This window comes from Battus philenor, unplaced genomic scaffold, assembly GCF_028537555.1.
Source record: "Battus philenor isolate CCGP_79_NKW_IND1 unplaced genomic scaffold, ilBatPhil1.0.hap1 SCAF_21, whole genome shotgun sequence".
In the NCBI taxonomy this organism is placed as follows: Eukaryota; Metazoa; Arthropoda; class Insecta; order Lepidoptera; family Papilionidae; genus Battus; species Battus philenor.
Genome location: NW_027181684.1, coordinates 7,711,765 through 7,732,402, shown reverse-complemented (window position 1 = coordinate 7,732,402; position 20,638 = coordinate 7,711,765). Strand labels below are relative to the sequence as shown.

Here is a 20,638-nt window from a genome sequence, read left to right as displayed (position 1 = left end):
GAATTGGACATATCTCTATATAAGTAGATTTAATCTTTAACTCCGCGTATGTCTACAAAAGATTCTTATCCGTTCGAATCTTGTAATAAATATTTTCGATAAACGAATTCAAGTATTCTTTTTACTATTACCCTTTGCCATTAAATACTATCGGTAACATCGACTAGACCATAGGTGGCTAAACTCTTTAATAGTCCGAGACATTTTTGAGAATGTGTAATTTTTCGCGAGCCGCAATTAAATATGCATTTAAAGTGTTCGAAAAATTTAAAATGCAGAAATCATTTTTATTGACAACCCATAATAAAAGTACAAAGTAAGTGTATTGAATTGAAAATATTAAAAATAAAACACATTTTCTTTTTCTCTTGATAATTCTTTAAAATTTGCATATAATTTGGGACAGCATTTCTCACTAATTGTTTTAGACACTGGTTAGTAAATACCGATAAGCGTTAAAATTTCAAGAAAATATTATTTTTAACAATGACAGTTAAATTCAAATAGGACTCTGGTATTTATCAAGAGTCAGTAATAATCCTTCCCAGCCACATGAGGATTGCGACCCACAGGTTGGCTCCCTCTGGACCATGGTATCATCTGGACTATGGTATCATTAATTTCAAATCTCGAATATAACATTACTAACAATAATTTCTTTGTTCTAAACACTGCATTTAAATAACAATAGTAAATCTCGTAATATTAATACAATTGTTTTTTGTATTATCTGCGAAAAGCAATAAATAACACTATCCATGTGAACGACCCCATTTATCGTCGAGCGATATCTATAGTAATGGCAATTATTATTGACTTTGACTTAATAATTTTTTCTATAATAATAAGTCGTAAAAGTGTAAATGTTATCATATACCCGTTACAAAGTATAGGACATGAATAGATACGTATTGAATATTCACTAATGTAAACGCGTACGAAAAACTGGTCGGCAAAGTTTACAAATTATAGGCGGATTTTTATATAAATATGTTTTGTGTATCGTGAATCAAAAACGCTGCGAGTAATACAAGATACGTTCAATTGAACTAAATCACAAACACGCGTCGTCTAAGTGTATCGTAAAAATAGCAATCTGGGCCACGAGTTCTGGCTTCTGTTACATTTCGTTAACGTGACCGACAAAAGTCTCTTGTGTACACAAACCCCTGCGTCTACCTCATTGGTCTATTTATTATTCATGTAAACTTGTTTTATAATCGTATTCCAAATTTTAAAAAATGATAAAGAATACATTAGCAACCTTAGTGCTAGACCCTAAAAATTTAGATGTGTACACAAGCTTCTGGGTCTATCGCATTGCTATAATTATAATTCTCGTAAACGTGTTATCGTATTACATATATTAAAAATACAAAAACATACATGTGACAATTTAAAAGATTAAAAAATGAAAAAAATACCACATTAAAATTTATTTCGAACAATGTCGTTATCAAATATCATTTCAGCTGTAGGACACGTCCACTAATGGACATAGGTCTCTGCCATAAATTTTCAATAACACCGTTCGGAAGCGGCGGCTTGATCTTGATCCAGCATCTTCTAATGACCTTACGGTGCACGTCATCTTTAAAGCCTTTTAGTAATCTGATTGTTCGTATTTCTTGAATAAGATTTTTTTTTATTTCTCAGATTAACATTGTTTATACTTGTGCCTTTATAGCTTTATCAACACAAAGGTTGCAGCAACAGTGAAGACGTCTAGCCTAGTCTTCTTAGTGGTAACTATGCACTACAAAAGCTACAGCTCGAGCTATCGCATTATTTATTTCAAAGAATTGTCCATCACTCTGTTTTATAATTAAATGGATAACCTAATTCAACGAGTTACTTTGTGTTAACTATACTATAGTATATATATGATTATAACCACTATGTTCTCCTAATAAATAATAATAATTAATAAATAAATATTAATTAATAAATAATAGTAATAAAAACATAACAATCATGAAAAAAGAATCAGGAATTGAATTCATGTTTAAAGCTATATATCCAAGTGCTTGTGGAGATAATTAAAATGTCTGCAAGGTATAACCACTGAGCATAAATTGGATAATGAGATGCATATTTTCCCTATAATACTCTTAATAGGCAATGATTTAGGTAACTTCAAAGTTTTCCTAAGAGATTTAAAAGAAATTAACTACTTTCAGTCTCCAAACATGCACTATTACTATTATACATATCTCTCTCACACGCCCAGAATTTAAAAAATGTATCCATCACATGAAGTAATGATAAATATGCATTCAAACATTGAATCTGCGATAACAAGAGAACATATGTTAAGCATCTGGAGAAACTCAACATTATCTTAGGACTTTATCTCCATACAAAATTTAAAAAGTGCAATCTAACACTTAACTATTTAAGAAATCTCTGAATAGTTGTACTATATTATTTTTGCATAAAAAATTATTGTATCAATATGTACATGTAATACTTAAACATTTTAAAACATTTATTGCTAGAATAATTAATTTAAGCTTTGATTTATAAAAAGTCAGTATGTTGTTCTATTTTTAAAGTTTTACTGATCAGTACAAAAAAAAATTAAACATTAAAAGGATCACCCATTTCTTACATATACCCAAACATCAGCCCTAACTTCACATAATAAAAGAAATTACCATAATAACAGTGTAACAAAATAATTATGTATAAAGGTTGATTATAAAGGGGACATGCTTGGCTGAATCATGTAGCACCAATATTATATTGAATACATATACATAATTCTTTTGATGCTTTGAATTAATTTTAATGTGCCATTCAAAATTTTTATGTGCCACCAGTGTTCTTTGACCACTTGGGTAAATATGGTTGAAGCCATTTGCTGCATAAATTAAATAATATGAATTTATTTCTCATATATCAAAAACACTTTAAATAACCAATAATCTAATCATTTAGTTTTTTTACTCCAGTAATTTTTTATTCTTTTAGTGAATTCAAAAGTTTATTCATAATTCACATAGGTTCCCATGACCCTAAAATAATCTTAAGAATGTCAATTGAATGTTAATTATATAAAGATTGAATGTTAATTCCATAACAATTAAATAATAAAATGTTGTCTTGTTTATTATGTAAAAAAAATTAACAAAATAAATTATTACTGGTCTAATTATGTCAACATCTCAGTTATTTATTATTCTAAATAAATATATTAAAAAAAGGAAATAGATGGACGGTAAAATTTGCATCATTAAATCTTTTATCATATATAATATATTTCTTCACATCCTTTTTAATACATTAATATTAAAATTTACCAAATAAAAACAAGATTGGTAATCAGGACTTACTTTATAATTTTACCACACTAAAGTGTTGAAAACATATGAGTTAATTAAAATGTAGCTTGACATTGGCAAAAATTATTAAAATAATTGATTTTGAAATTGGTTGTACATGATGCACATTAGTAGCAGCCATTCGACACCACCAATTTTTCTTATTATACCAATAACACATCACAATAATTTCATTTCAAGTAGAATATGTTCTGTCAAGATGTTATAACATATGCTGATCAAATTGCGTAGTTATGCCATTGTCCTCTAAACTTAGTAGTATTTTCCCATAATTATGTCACAGATTTAAGGGTATAGCATAAACACATTTTTACTAAAGCAATATGAAATTAAATATTTTAATTTTACACATATTGATAAACATTATGCAATATATTCATCTACAATTTATTTATGTAATTTATAATAGAAAACAATTTGACTTTAAAGTTTTTTTTTTATACTTTATATATAAGAATAAATTATGAATAGTTTATTCTCTTACTATTACTTTATAGTATGTAAAACCACTGAAATACACACAAAACATCTGCTCAGCAACCTCTAGCATTGCCATAAAAATCTAGGTTGAAGACTATGTTTCATATCAATATTTGAGGTAATAATTTTCAACATTATTATTAAATACAATAATATTTAATTTTTGTTTACTTCAAGTGTAATAAACTTATTTTTCAAATATTAAGAACTCAGTTTTATGCTCATAAAAAATTAACTAAAAAAAATCATTAGCTCACAAACATATTTATAAGTATTCAGTTGTGTTGTTCAAATTATTCAGTGTATGTTAATTGCTGTGCATGCTATACTGCTGAGTCATTACTTTATTTTCATTGTCAATGCTTATGTATAGAATACTGTATCCTTCAAGTTTTGGAACTTATAAGTATTAATGTACATTATACTATAATACTGTTTGTGGCCGCAGTATATTCACATCAATGACCTGGGCAAGTAACAAAACCCTACAGGTGTAGTTCCATCATATGATACTATCAAATTAATAATACAGTCTCCCACCTAAATTGCAATATAGCTACATTTTTGCCTGCAAAATCAATAGTTTCATAATATGTGAACCAGAAACACCAGAACTATGTAAAATTTCATAAAGATCTAAATCAAAAGTACAAATATACATGAATTACTTAGCATTTACTTAAAATCAATTGTGATTTTATATTTTTTTAATATAAAATTTGATATAAAGAATAAAGTCAGATCATCCTTTGAAAATTACAGAAAGAAAATGGAACATTACATCAGAAAATAACACATTATTAATTTTAGACCCTATTAACATAGAGAATGTTCCTTCTATATAGACCTTACAAGTTATCCAGTAGCCTTTTTAATGTTTTGTATAATAATATTAACATGAACGCCCTCAAGAGCTCAATTTAGAACTTTAAATCAATGTATCAAATCAGTAACAAGGTTTATAATAGTCCAGGACTGTAGTTTTTCCCATAGAGGTATCTCTCTCACCTCTTTTACAAGTACATGATTTCAAAACACTTCTGGTAATCTTCATAGTATTTTTAACCTAAAGATTGTAACCATTTCAGTGTCACCCAAATTAAATATCTTGGTTTAAGACATAACAACTCCAATAGTTTTAACTTAATTTTTGTAAAACATAATAGGAGCATATTTACTGTTTTTATTTTAATATTATAATTGTAAACAAAACAATTATTTGAAGGAAAACTAAAACATTTTAACACAAAGAATTTAATAAACTTAATTTTGTGTTTGTAGATACAAAATTAAGTTTTTATATAAAACAAAAAGAAAAATTAATACAAAGTTATTCAAAAGTGGTAGTGGACTGATATTAGAGTAAAACATTATAAGTTTTCTTTAAAATTGTTTGTGTGTGCGACAACCACTACAAAAATGTTAAAAATATTGAGTGCAAAGTAGTATCAATAAACTAACCTTAGACCGCTGGCGACCCTGTGCTCTCTTCGCTGGTGAATTTTGATTAGAATCTTCACTTTTGGATTTTTTCACATTAGTATTTGTCTTAAAAGCACTACCTTTGTCCTTAGTCTCCTTTTTGGATGCACTGTCTTTAACATCATCACTTGAATGTCTTTGTTCATCACTGTCACTTTTTACACTAGAGTTCTTCCCACTTTTGAAACTTTTCTGTGGGGAGCACTTGGCCGGTAAAGTTTTTTTGACTGCTTTGAGTGGCAAGTCATCCTCACTGGAGGAATCAGAAGAACATTTGCTACAAGATTCTGAACTCGAACTTGTATCAGACAGCTGAGATTTTTTCTTTTTCACCCCTGCTTTCTCCTTTGCATTGATGTTTTTTGAACTATCCTCTTCAGATTTCTTTTTCACTAGTAGTTTTACATTTCTTTTGGGTGACACCTTCCGTGGTGGTATTGCAGCTATTTTCAGTTTCAATCCAGTGTCACACGATGTCACTGAAAAGTGAGGTTTTCGGACAGATCCCTGTTTTGAACCAGTACATTCCCAGTCACTTCCAGATGAGTCACTACTGCTGGTGTTCTGTAAAGAAAAATAATCAATCAATTTACATATTAATTTTCATATTTTTATGCAAAGTTTGGAATTATTATATTACAAACAATAGTTACTATATTGATATCCATAAAAATCCAAATCTGTGCTGCAATAACTCTCAAATTTCAAGTCTATTTAAGTTATAATGCCATTGACATTTTTCAATAGGTGTGTCTTCACAAAATATTCAGTAAAAAGTAATGACATATTAACATACGAAACAAAAAAAGTTCACAAGATGCAATATTTGATATGTTATTAAAAAACAAAGTATTTAGAACAGAAAACATTTAAACATTAACCAGATCATAATAATGCAAAAAATGGCAATATGAAATATTTGCACAAGACACTATTAATGAACCAATATATTATAATAAATGGGTTCTTAGGCCTTTAGTTCTATTTTTATGAAATATGTTGTTTCTTTGTTGACATAACAATTTTTTTACTGAGTAAATTTCTAGTTATAATAGTTTATATCTCCATTTTCATTATATTCTTCTTTTGATCATAATTATAATACAAGCATTTAATTAATTGCCCCTATCACTTCATAAATGTTTGTATTCTCTTAAGTGGGTTGTGCATCAAAAGGTTAATGTTTTATGTAAATATAAAGTATAACATTACATTGCTGGAGAAGCTTAAAATAAATTAACTATAGCTGAGGGAAAGAAAACCTTTATTAAGAATGTAAATGGTACAGATCACTCATATTATGATAGTTAGTATGTTTCCATACCTTTGCACTTATGTTTTGAAATCCTCATTGGCTCATTATATATATATAAGTGTTTTTAACAGCAAATTATTAATAACTACATATAAAAAATCATTTCATTTAAAATTACTGTTTTTCCCAACATCATTCACATTCTACAAATTTAACTATTTAATATAGTCCAACTGATTATTTTTACAAAAACTGCGCTACTTTAATTAGTGCAGTTCAATACAATTTTTACTTCAAATATTTATTGTAATAATAAATAATATCTGAAATATTAATAATTGACATGAAGAAAACATTAGATTTATAAAAAAGATTCATAAATGAAACAACTTAGAACACTACATATGTACACCAAGTTCACTGATATATAGTAAAAAATAATTAATCTCTATTATTAAAAGAATTGGTTCAGTAAATCCATACTATTTAATCATAAACAATATTGTCACTTAAGAAGTATAATCTACATTATTTTATACCTATCTACAACTCACTTGAGTCAGCATCTTTGACGAATTAATTCAATGCCATGCTGTGCAATGCAATGTTATGATAATAGTAAAGCTTAGATTTATTTTCATTATTGTTATTAGCCTACATAACACTACAACCCAATATACAAAGTGATTGATAGGATGTCAAAACTTTAAAGAAGAGAATAAATATCTTATTGATCAGCTAAATTCTTTACACCTATTTCTAATAACCATAACATGATTATTCTAATATATGATTCATTAATTTATTTTTTCTAGCGGAATGCAACTTATTAATAAGTTCTGGCAGTACATAGTTTGCAGGAACAGATAGTAAACAATAGTTAATTTTAATATCTAATATTCCAAATTCTGAAAATTAAAACTTTTAAACTCCATAAACCATCATCCTATTTAACTTAAGAATTAACTAATTAGAATTAAATGATAACAATAACACAGTCAATAGATTGATAATTTTACTAGTAATAGTTTTGTTTTTACCATAAAACTAAAAATTATCATTGCAATTAAATTTACATGATGCTAATAAACATACAAATTTTTTAATTATTTTTCACCAACCAACTGAATCCAGGAGCAACAAAATGTTTAAATATATTTTGACTAAAACTAAAAACATCTTGATAACTGATAACTCTTCTAATCATACACTATAATGAATAATATACAAATTTGTCAAAATTTAACATTAGCTATTACTTAATGACGTTTGATCATAATAATTTGGTTTTCTTTAATGAAATGTAACATTGTAGACAAAAGTTGTAAAATACATAAGTGCCAAAATAACTCAATGGCCAGTTTTTTAATACTTCGTAATTAATTTCAGATATATATAGTAAAATAGATGAAAGTATTAGTGTACAACATAAATAATAAATTATTAGTACTAACCTCAGAATCACTGTTTGAATCAGTACCACCACTTGAATCATGAGTTTTTGGCAACTCTGTGCCCATTTCTATAACAAAAAATGTTGTATTTTAACTTAAACGTCTCGGAATTATTTTTTGTTTACAGATAAGAACAAATGTTTCATTGAAACAGAAATTTATGCTTTGTTAATTTTAAACCAAAAAACACTTTTCTTCTCAAGAACAACAAATGTAATTACGAGTGTTACTTACTTTGAAGATTGGTCAAGATGTTTCCAGTAATAAAGTTATGAACTTCGTCATTTCAACAATTAGCAGGTTAGAATAATTTATCACAACAATGTTCTGGAAAGAATAAGTCGTTAAATTACTGTTAGAATAAGCCTTAATGTTTAATGAATTCCAAACTAGTATTTTCTTTCTATTAAAACCAAATTCTCGAGTGTCAGATTTGACGACTCAGTAAAACCAGTTTGATTCATGTACCTTCGAACTTCCTATAGGACTTAATCGTATAGGATTAACACCGATCAAAAATAATGAATTAAGCCTTTAGTTATAAACATAAAATTACAGTTTAACGGTTTTTTTAGAACATTGGCGCCAAATATATGCATACGTTTACAATCGCAACAGAAACAAATATTGAAAATAGACACAGGTTATAACTTTCAATTTAGAAATAGTTAAAATTAAAATATATATATACTAACCACTCAAAGGTGTCCCTTTATTTGTTTAATACAAGCAGATTACATAAAAAAACTGTCCTTATAGCTTTTACATTGCTTGGCCTCCATGTTTACAAATGTTTCGCATAAAACTTACGAATCAACGTAAAATAGGTACAAGCAAGAGAAAGTACGTCAATTTGCAGCTTATTCTTTTACACTTACGACAAATGCGAGTGTAAGAATGAGACTTGTATTATAATAATAGCTCAAAATTGCGGCGCAAAATGGCGTCATTCTAGAACCGAAATTGTATGCAATATTCTAAATTTACCTACACTACCTCAAAAATAACTGAAGAATATTGAATATCCTTTCACAAGTTAAATAAAACAAATATTTAGACGAAAAATATATCGTAATATAAATGCGTTGACATAACAGTAAACATTGCAATCAAACAGCCGCAATAGCGCTGCCATCTGTTTTCTATTATCTTACCTAATGCATTTAATGTTGTCATGTTTACAGTTGGTAATTATATTAAAATATTTTTTAAGTGTAGTGGCTACATCTTTAAGAGGTTTTAAATAAAACAGTGTTAATATTATTTATTAATTTATAAGAATAATAAAAATCTAACACATGTAGTTATTCACAAAGAAAAAACGTCCATTACATTTTTTAATTCTAACATGTTTGTATCTTTGACGCTGATTATGGTGCATATCAATATTCAGGATTAAAGATTAATATGGCGCTAGTTATTAATGTTACAGAACCGAAACTAGAGGAAAACCAAACGGATACATAAAAAGTTTTCATAAATTAAGAATATAAATAAGAGTTTTCATTTTCAATTTTAAGTCAAGTAATTATTCAAAGTATTTACAACAGACAGCTTCACTATGCATTTTAGAATGACAGTCAAACCTAGCGCAAACCCCATTTTGCATAAAATAATAAAACGCAATAACAAAACAAAATGAACGTAAAGCTTCTTTTGTGTTCTTTACATATCTGTATCGTTCAAACATTAGATAGCACATTGCCTGAAAATTTTGTTCAAATTATTGAAGGATTAAAATAATCGACTTCTTCATCCTTTGCTTTAACCGGGGAGTGGTACGGTAATTGGGGTGTCATTGCGATTTTTACATCTGTTATCTCTGTTACACAGATCATTACACGTAAGTGTAGATGTGATTCCATGACGAATTTTTTTCGATCCAATCTATAAGCCATCGTAAAGGACAATCTCAGGATCTTAAGCTAGTTACTCTAGCCAAAACAAGGGGCATAGCTTCATCTTTGTCTCGTTTATCTTTTGTATAGAGTGGCCAAGTTATCGTAAAATATGTTATAGAACTGAGATTGCCGAGAGTCGTTCCTGGATCGTAGCTTCTAGAGTATAGATATATTATACTGGCACTGAACACATCTACAATATATTTCTACGCCATCACCTTTCGAAAGCATCGTCTTCATTAACAGTCAACATTTCTGCTCCGTAAAGCAACGTTAGAAAATGATAAAAGTGATAGCAACACTGACAAAATGGTGCTGTAGATGTCATATGTTCATATTATTGTAATATTTATGTAAAGTTTTCGATGTACTTTATTTGTATGAATAAATTTATATGGAGTTTTTTTTTAAAGAAATTGTAATTTTCTGATTATTAGACTAAACATAGTCCATTAAATTGTTATCAATGAGACACGTAAAAGCTAAATTTACAAAGCAATGCGGTATTATCTATAATATTTATATTCTTAAATCCACCAATTTTCAGCTGTTGTCTTTATAACGTACCTACCTCAATAGATATTTAAGAAAGCACTTGCTTTATTACATTTATGTGAAAGCTTTGTAAATATGTAATTATTCATGGTAATGTGCTTAATTTTATTGATAATTAAATTTCTCTGAACGAAATTTTTAATTTTGAACTGTAATTTAGTTTATTGTTAGCATACGGTTAAGAATAGTATTTATTAGGAAGAAGAAATAGTCTGTTATGTTTGAGAGAAAATGGAGGAATTTCAGGTTTGGGAAGATTTATCAAATATACCAGCGGACCCACCCAGCATGCGTGATTTATGTAAAGATTGCAGGTAGCTTAAAGTTATTTTTTTAATAAAACTTTTTGTAGGTCTAGACTTTTTGGCATAATTGTCTTTTGTCCAAATTTTGTAAATATTACGTTTTAAAATAAATATTGAAAGAATACTATTAAAATAATAATTATATTAGCCTAAATAGAATCAGTTAAGTGTTAAATAGTAAGTAATTTCATAATTTCTCTACTTAAAAATGTAGTAAAGAATCAAATATTTTTAATGTATGAACAAGTGGTTCCTGCTATATACAACTTTACTATAGTACAAAACAAGTTTTATTGACTAACATAACAATTCGACAGCAACCAATCCAGTCAAGGTTATGTCCTCTTGAACACCCAAATAATGCATGCATGAATAATGCATGAATGCATAAACATTGTTTAGTGAGGGGCTAAGCATACTAACCCATCCTGGGGTCCTTAGACCCTGTAACTATTGAGCATCCACTTAACAACCTAAGAGCCAGTGGCTTTCCATTTATTTAACATTGCATAAGAGCAATAATTTCAAATAAAAGTACTGACCTCTGCTATGCCCAATGCCATCCTTTTCTTTCAAATAATGCACTTCATTATTTGTAGTTTTCTGGAGAAGCAAACATTAATTTTAATGTGTATTCTTTTATTAAATTTCAGGAGGCCATTAGTTGTATGTTGGTGTTCTGCTTTACCACCTAACAGATTGAATCCTGGAAGCAATATCATCCTTTTACAACATCCAGCTGAAGAAAAGAGATGTTTACGCACTGCACCAATGCTACAATTGGGATTGGCAGAAAATAAGTGCCTTATTTTTAAAGGGAAAAGATTCCCATTGCCTAAGCATAATAACTTAGAAAGTATACTCAAACAGCCAAATACTTTATTACTTTATCCAAGTAAAAGTGCCATTGATATAAAAGAATTAACTTGTGATGATCGTTTTTACAATCTTATTTTAATTGATAGCACATGGCCACAAGCAAAAGCAATATATGCTTCTAGCCCACTTTTGCAAAAAATTAAACAAGTTAAACTTGTGACAAGCAATATTAGTAGTTATATAATTAGAACACAACCTACAGAAGGTTGTTTAAGTACCTTGGAGACAGCTGCGGAGGCCTTGAGCCAATTAGAAAAGAATCCTATTTATAGGGAGCAATTAATACAACCTTTACACATGCTGTGTAAGTACCAATTGGAAAATGGAGCAGTTACACATCAATCTAAAGAGTATTTAATCAAAACTAGGACATATCCTAAGTTAATTGGTAAAAGATTGTCCAAATTGCTCAAGTCTACTAATGAATGTGTTCTTGACTAGCTTGAACTGAATAACTCCAATATTGTATAATAAAACAATGACATATTGTTAATAATTATTACAAAATATTTATATTGTTTTTAAATTCAATTTGATGATATCCCTAATATAGTTTTTATATTTACTATAATTCATTTTATTTCACATTGATCTTAAACCTCATAAAATTTTTACAATCATTTTGGTTAATAGTTGCAATGTCTTTTTTGAACAAGTAACCACAATGAAAACCAGGTATTGGAAGGAAACTTAAGCAAGGTTGTAATTATCTGGGCTCTAAGAGTATTTTATTGTAATCGAATGTTTGTAGAAGATAGAAATAATATATTTTGATTTAACACATCAGTGAAATCTTTTCTAGGAGTTATTGCTAACCAAACCTCTCTAAAAATGCTTGAGAATATAGTCAAAAAAATATTTTTTTTTGTTTTGATAATGATATGAAAATATAGAACGTTTTTTTTAAAGGGAAGTCACTATTAGCCTTTATGACTTTTTCAATTTCATCAGAAGTGGCGGAAATCTAACTACAGCCTGAAACAATTTTTCTAGAGTATCGGATTTGTAGGAGGTCGCTTGAACGGGCGCTTCATGAATAAAGAAGAAACTTCGGCTCAAGTTGTTACTGATTTGGTTATCATTCAGTTTCGAGAGAGCCGAGCCCCGATTCGGTAACAATAGTCGGTTTATCGAGATAATTTCCAAACTTAATATTACGGCCTCTTCGGAAAGAGTTAGTACTAAAAGAAGCAGCGAAAGAAAATCAAACAACGCTTTTATGATTAATTGAAGAAAATCTTTATAATGCGTAGCGGTATAAGGTTTACCTTTGCAGAAAATTATTGTTGGTTTTCTAACGACGAAATTGTTTAATTCTGGCTTAAATTTTGGTAATCGCGTTAGCCGAAAAGTCGAGAACACTCCAGTCCCCGCACGAAACGAAATTAAAATTGCTGAGGAGGTTGTTTTTTAAACTGTACCTTCAATTAACGGACTTGGTTTGATTCGGCAAAATTAAAAAAAAAATAAAAACAGCGATTGATTAAAGAACTACTATGCTTACGTGATTCTGTTTTGTAGGTCCTGAAATCTACGATTGTTTTGTGAATATGCATAGGCATATATAATCCTAAATTTCGCCGAGTCCGGTCCGACGCTTTGATGTGCAAGAAGAGTTTGGCAGGAAAGACTGTGAGATTTCAGGACAGATCTTGTGAGGTTTAATTTAAGATACAAAACCCACTTTGGATAGATTCTCAGGTGGTTATAAATGGCTGCTAAATTGGCCATTCACAGAGCCCGAGAAGGTTCAATCTGCTACATATATATGACTTGGAAGGACATGAGGATATCGAAAAATATTATTATAGTCCCAAGAACGCCATTTACTATAATGAAATCATCATCCTAATTGAGAAGATTGATGTAAGAACAAGGAGGATAATTGTGTACAACGCATTTTGTTATTAATGTGTGAGAAAAGCGGCCGAATGCAAATGTCGCTTTGTTACGTACTTTAGTCATATGCGATCCTACGCTCAGTCTATGATGAAAGACAATATCGTCGTATTTGAATTCTTTCACCGATGGAACAAAACTATTCATATTTACCATATGTCGCGGATTGATACGGTTCTAGCAATAGAGAAATGAATTATGTGAAAAAGTACTGAGAGTATCCCAGACGTATTGTTATTTTTTAAATTAAAAATTCGGGACGGCAAGCCACAGGACCGACATCAAAACTATTTATATAATGAATAGTTTTAGAACTTTCAGGCAAGCGATAAATTTTCTTACCATAATTACTCCTTTTTTAATTACTTCTTTGCTAAACTAAATTATGTTATGACCAATATTTAAACAAAAGAGTTAATTTTATTTTTTGACCCTGTCTCAAAAAACACGTATCTAGGGCAACATACAGCTCACTTACACTCAGGCATTGTCAGTCAAAAGCGAATGACAATTCTTTCTTTTTGTTCTGTCAAACGAACTGAAACATGGCTGAGGTTTGTGATTGTGTTTTTGTGAAATAATCTTAAATTATTTAATCGATCATTAATAAATAAAATATTTTACTTGCATCAGTTTCTTTTCATAAGAGTTTTTGTTTAATTTAAGTGCATATTTCCAAGATTGAAAATCGGTGACCACTATGTTTAAATTTTTCAGGTTGAAGAAACTCTTAAGAAGAAACGTACCTTCAGGAAGTTTACCTTCCGGGGTGTCGATCTTGACCAACTTCTTGATATGCCCAAGTAAGTTTAGTCAATTAATTTCTTTTAGAAATTGCTCGGTATTTACTTGATGACATTTTGGTTATTTTAAATACTTTAATTTATTTATTGTTATGCTTGATATTTTCAGTGAGCAGCTCATGGAGTTGATGCATGCGCGTGCTCGCCGGCGGTTTGCTCGTGGCCTCAAGCGCAAACCAATGGCACTCGTTAAAAAGTTGCGTCGCGCGAAGAAGGAAGCTCCTCCGAATGAGAAGCCAGAAATTGTTAAAACACACTTGCGGAACATGATTATTGTTCCTGAGATGGTTGGATCAATAGTGGGCATTTACAATGGAAAAACATTCAACCAGGTACATTTTGCATAATTTTTTGTTGAGCATGTACAGCTTCTCTTTTTGTTATTATTTTGTTAGTTTCTCTAAGTTTATCTAATGTGTTAAGTTAGTTTACAAATATGTATTTTGTATTTAGTACTTATACTAGCCCCAGTTAAGCTGGCAAATGTTACTCTTGTGTAGGTCATTTTTGATTAAGGTATTTTATTAATATGCACAAGTTTGCTAGTCTCTGGTAGGTTTTTGTTGTTAATGAGGTTTATCTCACGTTAAAGTTAACATATTTATGTCAATAACTATGTTTATACCCAAGATTAAAATTTAGATTGTGTTTCATTGCATTACAAAGAAAGTAAAGAATAGTGGTTCTATGAAACAGTTTATTTAGATATATATCAGTATACATATCTTCAGAAATGACTATTAGCTGGGGGTACATTAAATAATGTAAAAGAATGACTAAAAATAAATTAGTTTCAGTTAATTATTTGACAAAATATATTGGGGTAAGTTAGATTAGGTTAATTATGTCTACTCTGAAAAAAATTTCTGTGACCAATGGTTGCTGTTATTAGCTTTATATTCATATTGTTAAAGACATGAGCCTCGTAAGTAAACTTGTTTGGTAAGTTTATTAAATATCTTGTGTTTTAATTTTGTTTCCTTTGTTTTTGTGTAGTAGATACAGGATAAATTTAGTACATCACCTCAGGAATTTAATGTATATCATATATCATAAGTTTAAATCCATAATTGTTATGCATACAGGTTATTTCGTTTCGTTCGTTGGTTTGGTTGCGTAAATTGTTTGGTGTCACATAAAGCTTAGATTTTAGATAACCTTTCTGGAGAAAAGTGTGTAATAGTTTGTTGAAGCTTAATTACTGTATATAGGTTAATTTATGTCAACTATTTACATGTTTGCAATAACTTATCAAAAATACTTTAATACTTTTATTTATGACACCTCAAAATATATAAATACAGAAAAAATGAGCAAGTTTTTCATAATATAACAAGAACAGTTTCCCGACACCAACAGTTATTACTCAGTAGAAAAGTAGCCTTTTATCATCATATTAAGGCGATAGTTTTTGCTAAACTTGAAATCAAAACCCTTTTTTCATAAAAGTATTTATTATTGTAGATAATATGTTTGCATAGGATAAAGTAGTCAGTTTATATTTGTATTTTATAAAATTTAATGACCCATTGAACTGTTCAGTCCCAAGAAGATTGTTTTATAGAATAATAGGTTATATGAAATCTTACATTAGTGGTAAAAGAAATTATTTTTGTAGTAAATGCGCATGAAAGTAAATTATATGACCAAATTAGGCATGTTGAGTAAACATCTATGACAAAACTATTTATGTAGAAAGTGAACCCTTTGCATTATAAAGATGTTAAACTTTATTATACTGTTTTTTTGTGTAGTGAAAATGATTGTCAAGAGATTTGCATGCTTATCTGTAATGAATATACTTTAATTTTACAAGTATGTTAAAACAATATATATTTCTTTTTCAGGTTGAAATCAAGCCTGAGATGATTGGACATTATCTTGGCGAGTTCTCAGTTACATACAAACCTGTAAAGCATGGTAGGCCTGGTATTGGTGCCACGCACAGTTCTAGGTTCATTCCTCTCAAGTAAAACAACTTGACTATTTTTAGGTTAAGTGGAAAAATTGCACAGGATTACAATAAAGTTACTTGTGTAAATATGTTTTGTTTTATTATTCAATTTAAAAACAAAGTCTACCCTATTGCAAAATGTATATTATGATTGAAATAGGAAAAAGTCCCAATGTTATCTATGTATGTATATATGTATGTGTATATATATGTATATATAAACTACTCAAAACAAAATAGGGCCCACCGCAACTTTGTCTCTAATCGTGTTTATAAATAACTCATATACTAATCATTGACAAAATGAAGCACTACCACTTCTAGCACACATGTTTATTAGTTCATAATGATGTTTTAAAAGTTAACTTTTTTATTGATTTCAAGGGTAGACAAAAAAGTAGTGCTTAAATTTATCCATTTCTTAAATTTTCAATCGTTTGTGTTCTGTCTTGCTTTAAGCGCAATACTTTGATCACTCACACACACTTTGTTTAGTTGTGTTTTGTTTGATCATCACACTTTGTTTAGTTGTGTTTTTTTTTTGTTTCGGCATTATTCCCGATTACAATGCCAGGTTCTCGTCGTCATATGGATGTGGAAACTTCGATAAGGGCAGTTCTTTTGCTTCAAGAGGGAGAATCGCAAAGATCGGTTGCATCTCGCCTTCGTGTGTCACGGCGAGCTATTCGAAACGTATGGGAGCGGTTCCAGGAGACAGGTAGTGTGGCTAGAAGACCTGGATCCGGAAGGATTCGAGCCACAACTGCTCAAGAAGACCGGTTCATTCGATTGACTGCGCGCCGGGACCGCACGACAACCGCCCGGACCTTGCAATCCCGGCTAAGGCAATCTACTGGTACACGTGTTAGTGGTCAAACCATTCGGAATCGACTCCACGAGGACGGGCAACATTTTAGGATGCGTGTTATTCGTTTAAAATTAACAAGGGCTCACCGGGCAACACGTTTGAGGTTTGCGCGTGAGCATTTGGACTGGACCATGGACAATTGGAAGACAGTACTCGTCTTTTCAGACGAGTGTAAAGTTAATTTTTTAGCGATGACAGACGTGTACGTATGTGGAGAAGAGAAGGAGAACGTTTTACTGAACCATGCATGCACGGTACTGATCGTTTTGGGGGCCCGAGTGTGCTGATATGGGGCGGTATAAGCTTGTTAGGTAAAACAGAGCTGGTGATCTTGAACGAAGGGACGGTCACTGCAGCCAGTTACGTCGAGCAAGTAATCCGACCTTATGTCATCCCATATTCACCAAGAGTAGGTGATAATTTTGTGTTTATGCAAGACAACGCTTGTGCGCATACAGCTAGGGTCACTCAGAGGGCACTTTCTGATGCCAATATCTCGGTTTTACCTTGGCCAGCAATGAGTCTCGGTCTCAACCCGATTGAGCATTTACGGGATCAATTGAAAAGAAGTCTTAAAGAGGCCAATAGCCACGTTAACAGCCAATAGGACCTCATAAACGCGCTGAAACTCTGCTGGGAACGAATACCCGACCAAAACATCACTCATCTGATTGAGAGTGTTCCAGATAGGCTCAGAGAGTGCATACAGAGCAAAGGAGGTCCTACTCGATACTAAAGAAAAGCTCCCGGCAAGTTTATTAAAAACAAACAGTGATTATAAAAGTTTTTATTGACAGTCTACTTAGTGCTCATTTTCTCTAAAAATGTGTATTTGAGTGTATTGCGATAAAATTAAACAATTCAAACGTTATTTTGTGTTTATTTAATGTGTAAAACCCTAATTCAACATCGACTAATTGTAAAAATTTAATAATCATGTATGCATATAAATTTAGGGGCAAAATGATGGTGGGTCCTATTTTGTTTTGAGTAGTATATTATAAAAATTACTGATTGAAAATTTAAATAAATTTGCTTCACCATAGGAATTCATAGGAGTATGTGGGATTCTTCCTAGGGCAGATAGATCTTGGCGGTATTAACGAAACGAAATTCGAAGAAGTGTGTATATTCATCAAACTTAGCCCATATTTATACAGATTTAAAACTAAAAACAATCTTCAACCAATCACAAATCGAGAAGTATTGCAGACCGCTCTTTCGTTCGATGTAAATAAAGAATTATATTTCTGTGGAATTCCCCTTTTCGATGCGCCGCTGAGGATGACATAATGTAGCTCCTATAAGTAGATTTTGGAACACTACGCGGACAACCGCCTACCTGACAGTCTGATCAAGTTAAATCAATAACTGGACTCCGATGCCGCGTGGAAAGCAAAGGATAAGATTGCATGGAAAGAGCTTGTCATCGATTCCGCCAAGGCTTTACAAGACTGACACGAACTTCAAGAATTACAATAGAAAAAAGAATTAATTACGGAAGATATTTTACGGGAGGTAACTTATTACTAAACAATAAATAAGCTAACACCAATACACTTAAATATAAAGCATGAATAAGTACATTTAAATGCTTCTAACCAAGATCACCAACGCAGCTCAAAGAAGTGCTTGTCTGAAGTTTCAGTTGGCGGGTCACATCGTTAGTGCAATTTATGGCCGTTAGGGCCGAAAGGGTTCTGAGTGGTGATTACGAGCTGGTAAACGCTGCGTGGCGTATCGTGCGATATAGTTAAGCGACAGCTCAGGACCATTCATCGTGGCAATTTTTGGGGGAGGCCTAGCGTTGCAGTGCGCGTCTATCGGCTGAAAAGAAGAAATGTTTCTAAGAATATTAGACGTAATGAATGTATTTTAGTGTGAGTGTTCACAAAGACCACTGTTATTCCAAGACAAGAGCTCAACTTTATCATTAGCAAAATGTGCAATACCAAATGTACTTGCGGTATATTATATTAATGTTCGGAAATGGTAGACCGATTCTTAATTTTTCTGAACTAGAATCTGTGGGCAAATTTGTTCATGTTTCTTATACACTAGTCCAGTGATTCCCAAAGTGGTCTATATCGACCCCTAGGGGTCTATGACAGCGAAAAAAAATTTATAAAATTGTGTAAGTTGTAGGATGTTGGTATTCGCTTTGTGGCCGCAATACATTTTGAACTTGTAAAAACCTAAGACTCGCAGTCTTAGAGCTTCGCTACCTTGCACCGACTTGTTCAATTCGTCACTCAATAAATACGAATGTAGGAAAAATACGTTTATTCGTTTCCTGAATCTTGAAAAGGAAACTGCTAAGAAAATATTTTTAAAAATATAAACAGATAGTATATCACACAAATTATAGTGAGTCAGTGTTATTTTGTTTGAGAGTGCTGGAGAAAAGTAAGTACATTATTTTTTATTAAATTTTAGTTTTGTACTCGTAGTTAGCAAAGATAGATAAATTACGCCAAACATGACTTTAGTTATTAGTAGTTTAATATTCAATCATGCAAAATTACACGAGTATTCTTCAATAGTTTGTTTTTGAAAGTTTTGGGAATAGGTATTATAATTACAGTGAAATCTCCGTAATTCGAGCTAATTGTTGCAAGAAGATGTTCGAATTATGGAATGTTTTCGGAAAAATCAAAAAATGTTTTTTATATACAGCTGCTGGATTTTCTGTCTTATTTAAATAATTTAATTTTGCCCACAGATGACTGATGCCATGTCCGAATCTAAAAAGAAATGTAGACAGTACAGTGTTGATTATTTGAAATTTGGCTTCATTCCATCAATGCCGGACAAACAATTGCCTATGTGCCTTTTATTCAACATAGTTTTGGGCAATGACGCTATGAAACCATCTAAACTGCATGATCATCTGAGAAGATGCCACCCTGATAAAACAGAAAGATTTTAAATACTTTCAAACACTCAAAGATAAACTACAGAAGAGATCTACACTGGGCAGAATGTTCGCTTCGACGTCACAAAGAAATGATGATGGTTTGCGGGCGTCTCACAATATCTCGTTACTTATAGCAAAATCCGGAAAACCGTATACTTACGGAGAGAAGTTTTGCCAGCCGTTGAAGAGGTTTTAAAAACTGTTTCACACAAACCTGCATCTGATATCTTAAAAAAAATTCCCTTAAGCAACAATACTGTTGAAAGACGTATTGATGAAATGAGTTCTGATATTGAAATCTTCTTATGTAATTATTTGCAAACGACCCACTTCTCTATACAACTGGACGAGTCGACTTTACCTAATAATGTAGCATTATTATTGGCATATGCTCGTTTTATTATGAATCAAGAAATCTACGAAGGACTGCTCTTCGCAAGCACTTTCTAACCGACACTAAAGGTGAATCAATATTTCATATTTTGAAGGATTACTTCATTGAAAAAGCAATTCCTTTATCAAATATAATATCAGTAGCTACA

General features: G+C 30.8%; 3 protein-coding genes across 5 annotated transcripts in view; 2 read left to right on the top strand and 1 right to left on the bottom strand.

The window, feature by feature from the left end:
• ash1 (histone-lysine N-methyltransferase ash1) overlaps positions 1-8,912 on the bottom strand; it is a 65,368-nt gene extending 56,456 nt beyond the window's left edge. For both annotated transcript variants that reach the window (XM_068766598.1, XM_068766599.1), the window contains exons 1-4: positions 8,711-8,912; positions 8,250-8,342; positions 8,016-8,083; positions 5,286-5,870 (exon numbers count right to left, since the gene is read on the bottom strand). In XM_068766598.1, coding sequence (XP_068622699.1) covers positions 5,286-5,870; positions 8,016-8,081 — 651 coding nt within the window. In that variant the 5' untranslated portion in view covers positions 8,082-8,083; positions 8,250-8,342; positions 8,711-8,912. The remainder of the gene's footprint in view (positions 1-5,285; positions 5,871-8,015; positions 8,084-8,249; positions 8,343-8,710) is intronic.
• Dtwd2 (DTW domain containing 2) lies at positions 8,164-12,194 on the top strand. Of its 2 annotated transcripts, XM_068766603.1 has the most exons (3): positions 8,164-8,315; positions 10,718-10,785; positions 11,430-12,194. In XM_068766603.1, exons 2-3 carry the CDS (start codon positions 10,760-10,762, stop codon positions 12,094-12,096), a joined length of 693 nt encoding a protein of 230 aa, XP_068622704.1. In that variant the 5' UTR covers positions 8,164-8,315; positions 10,718-10,759; the 3' UTR covers positions 12,097-12,194. The 2 variants fall into 2 exon arrangements, with proteins under 2 accessions (XP_068622704.1, XP_068622702.1); XM_068766601.1 differs by lacking the exon at positions 8,164-8,315 and having other exon boundaries at positions 10,318-10,785.
• A 1,832-nt stretch (positions 12,195-14,026) lies between these two features.
• Positions 14,027-16,400, top strand: RpS15 (ribosomal protein S15). Its single transcript, XM_068766412.1, has 4 exons — positions 14,027-14,108; positions 14,272-14,357; positions 14,467-14,689; positions 16,205-16,400. Exons 1-4 carry the CDS (start codon positions 14,100-14,102, stop codon positions 16,328-16,330), a joined length of 444 nt encoding a protein of 147 aa, XP_068622513.1. The 5' UTR covers positions 14,027-14,099; the 3' UTR covers positions 16,331-16,400.
• Positions 16,401-20,638: the final 4,238 nt, after the last annotated feature.

Excerpts from the sequence above, each read along its gene's own strand:
- Dtwd2 (XM_068766601.1), top strand. The coding sequence starts at position 10,703 with ATGGAGGAATTTCAGGTTTGGGAAGATTTATCAAATATACCAGCGGAC. Across the intron at positions 10,786-11,429 it reads GATTTATGTAAAGATTGCAG|GAGGCCATTAGTTGTATGTT; the intron begins GTAGCTTAAAGT and ends ATTAAATTTCAG.
- RpS15 (XM_068766412.1), top strand. Across the intron at positions 14,358-14,466 it reads CAACTTCTTGATATGCCCAA|TGAGCAGCTCATGGAGTTGA; the intron begins GTAAGTTTAGTC and ends TGATATTTTCAG. Across the intron at positions 14,690-16,204 it reads ATGGAAAAACATTCAACCAG|GTTGAAATCAAGCCTGAGAT; the intron begins GTACATTTTGCA and ends TTTCTTTTTCAG.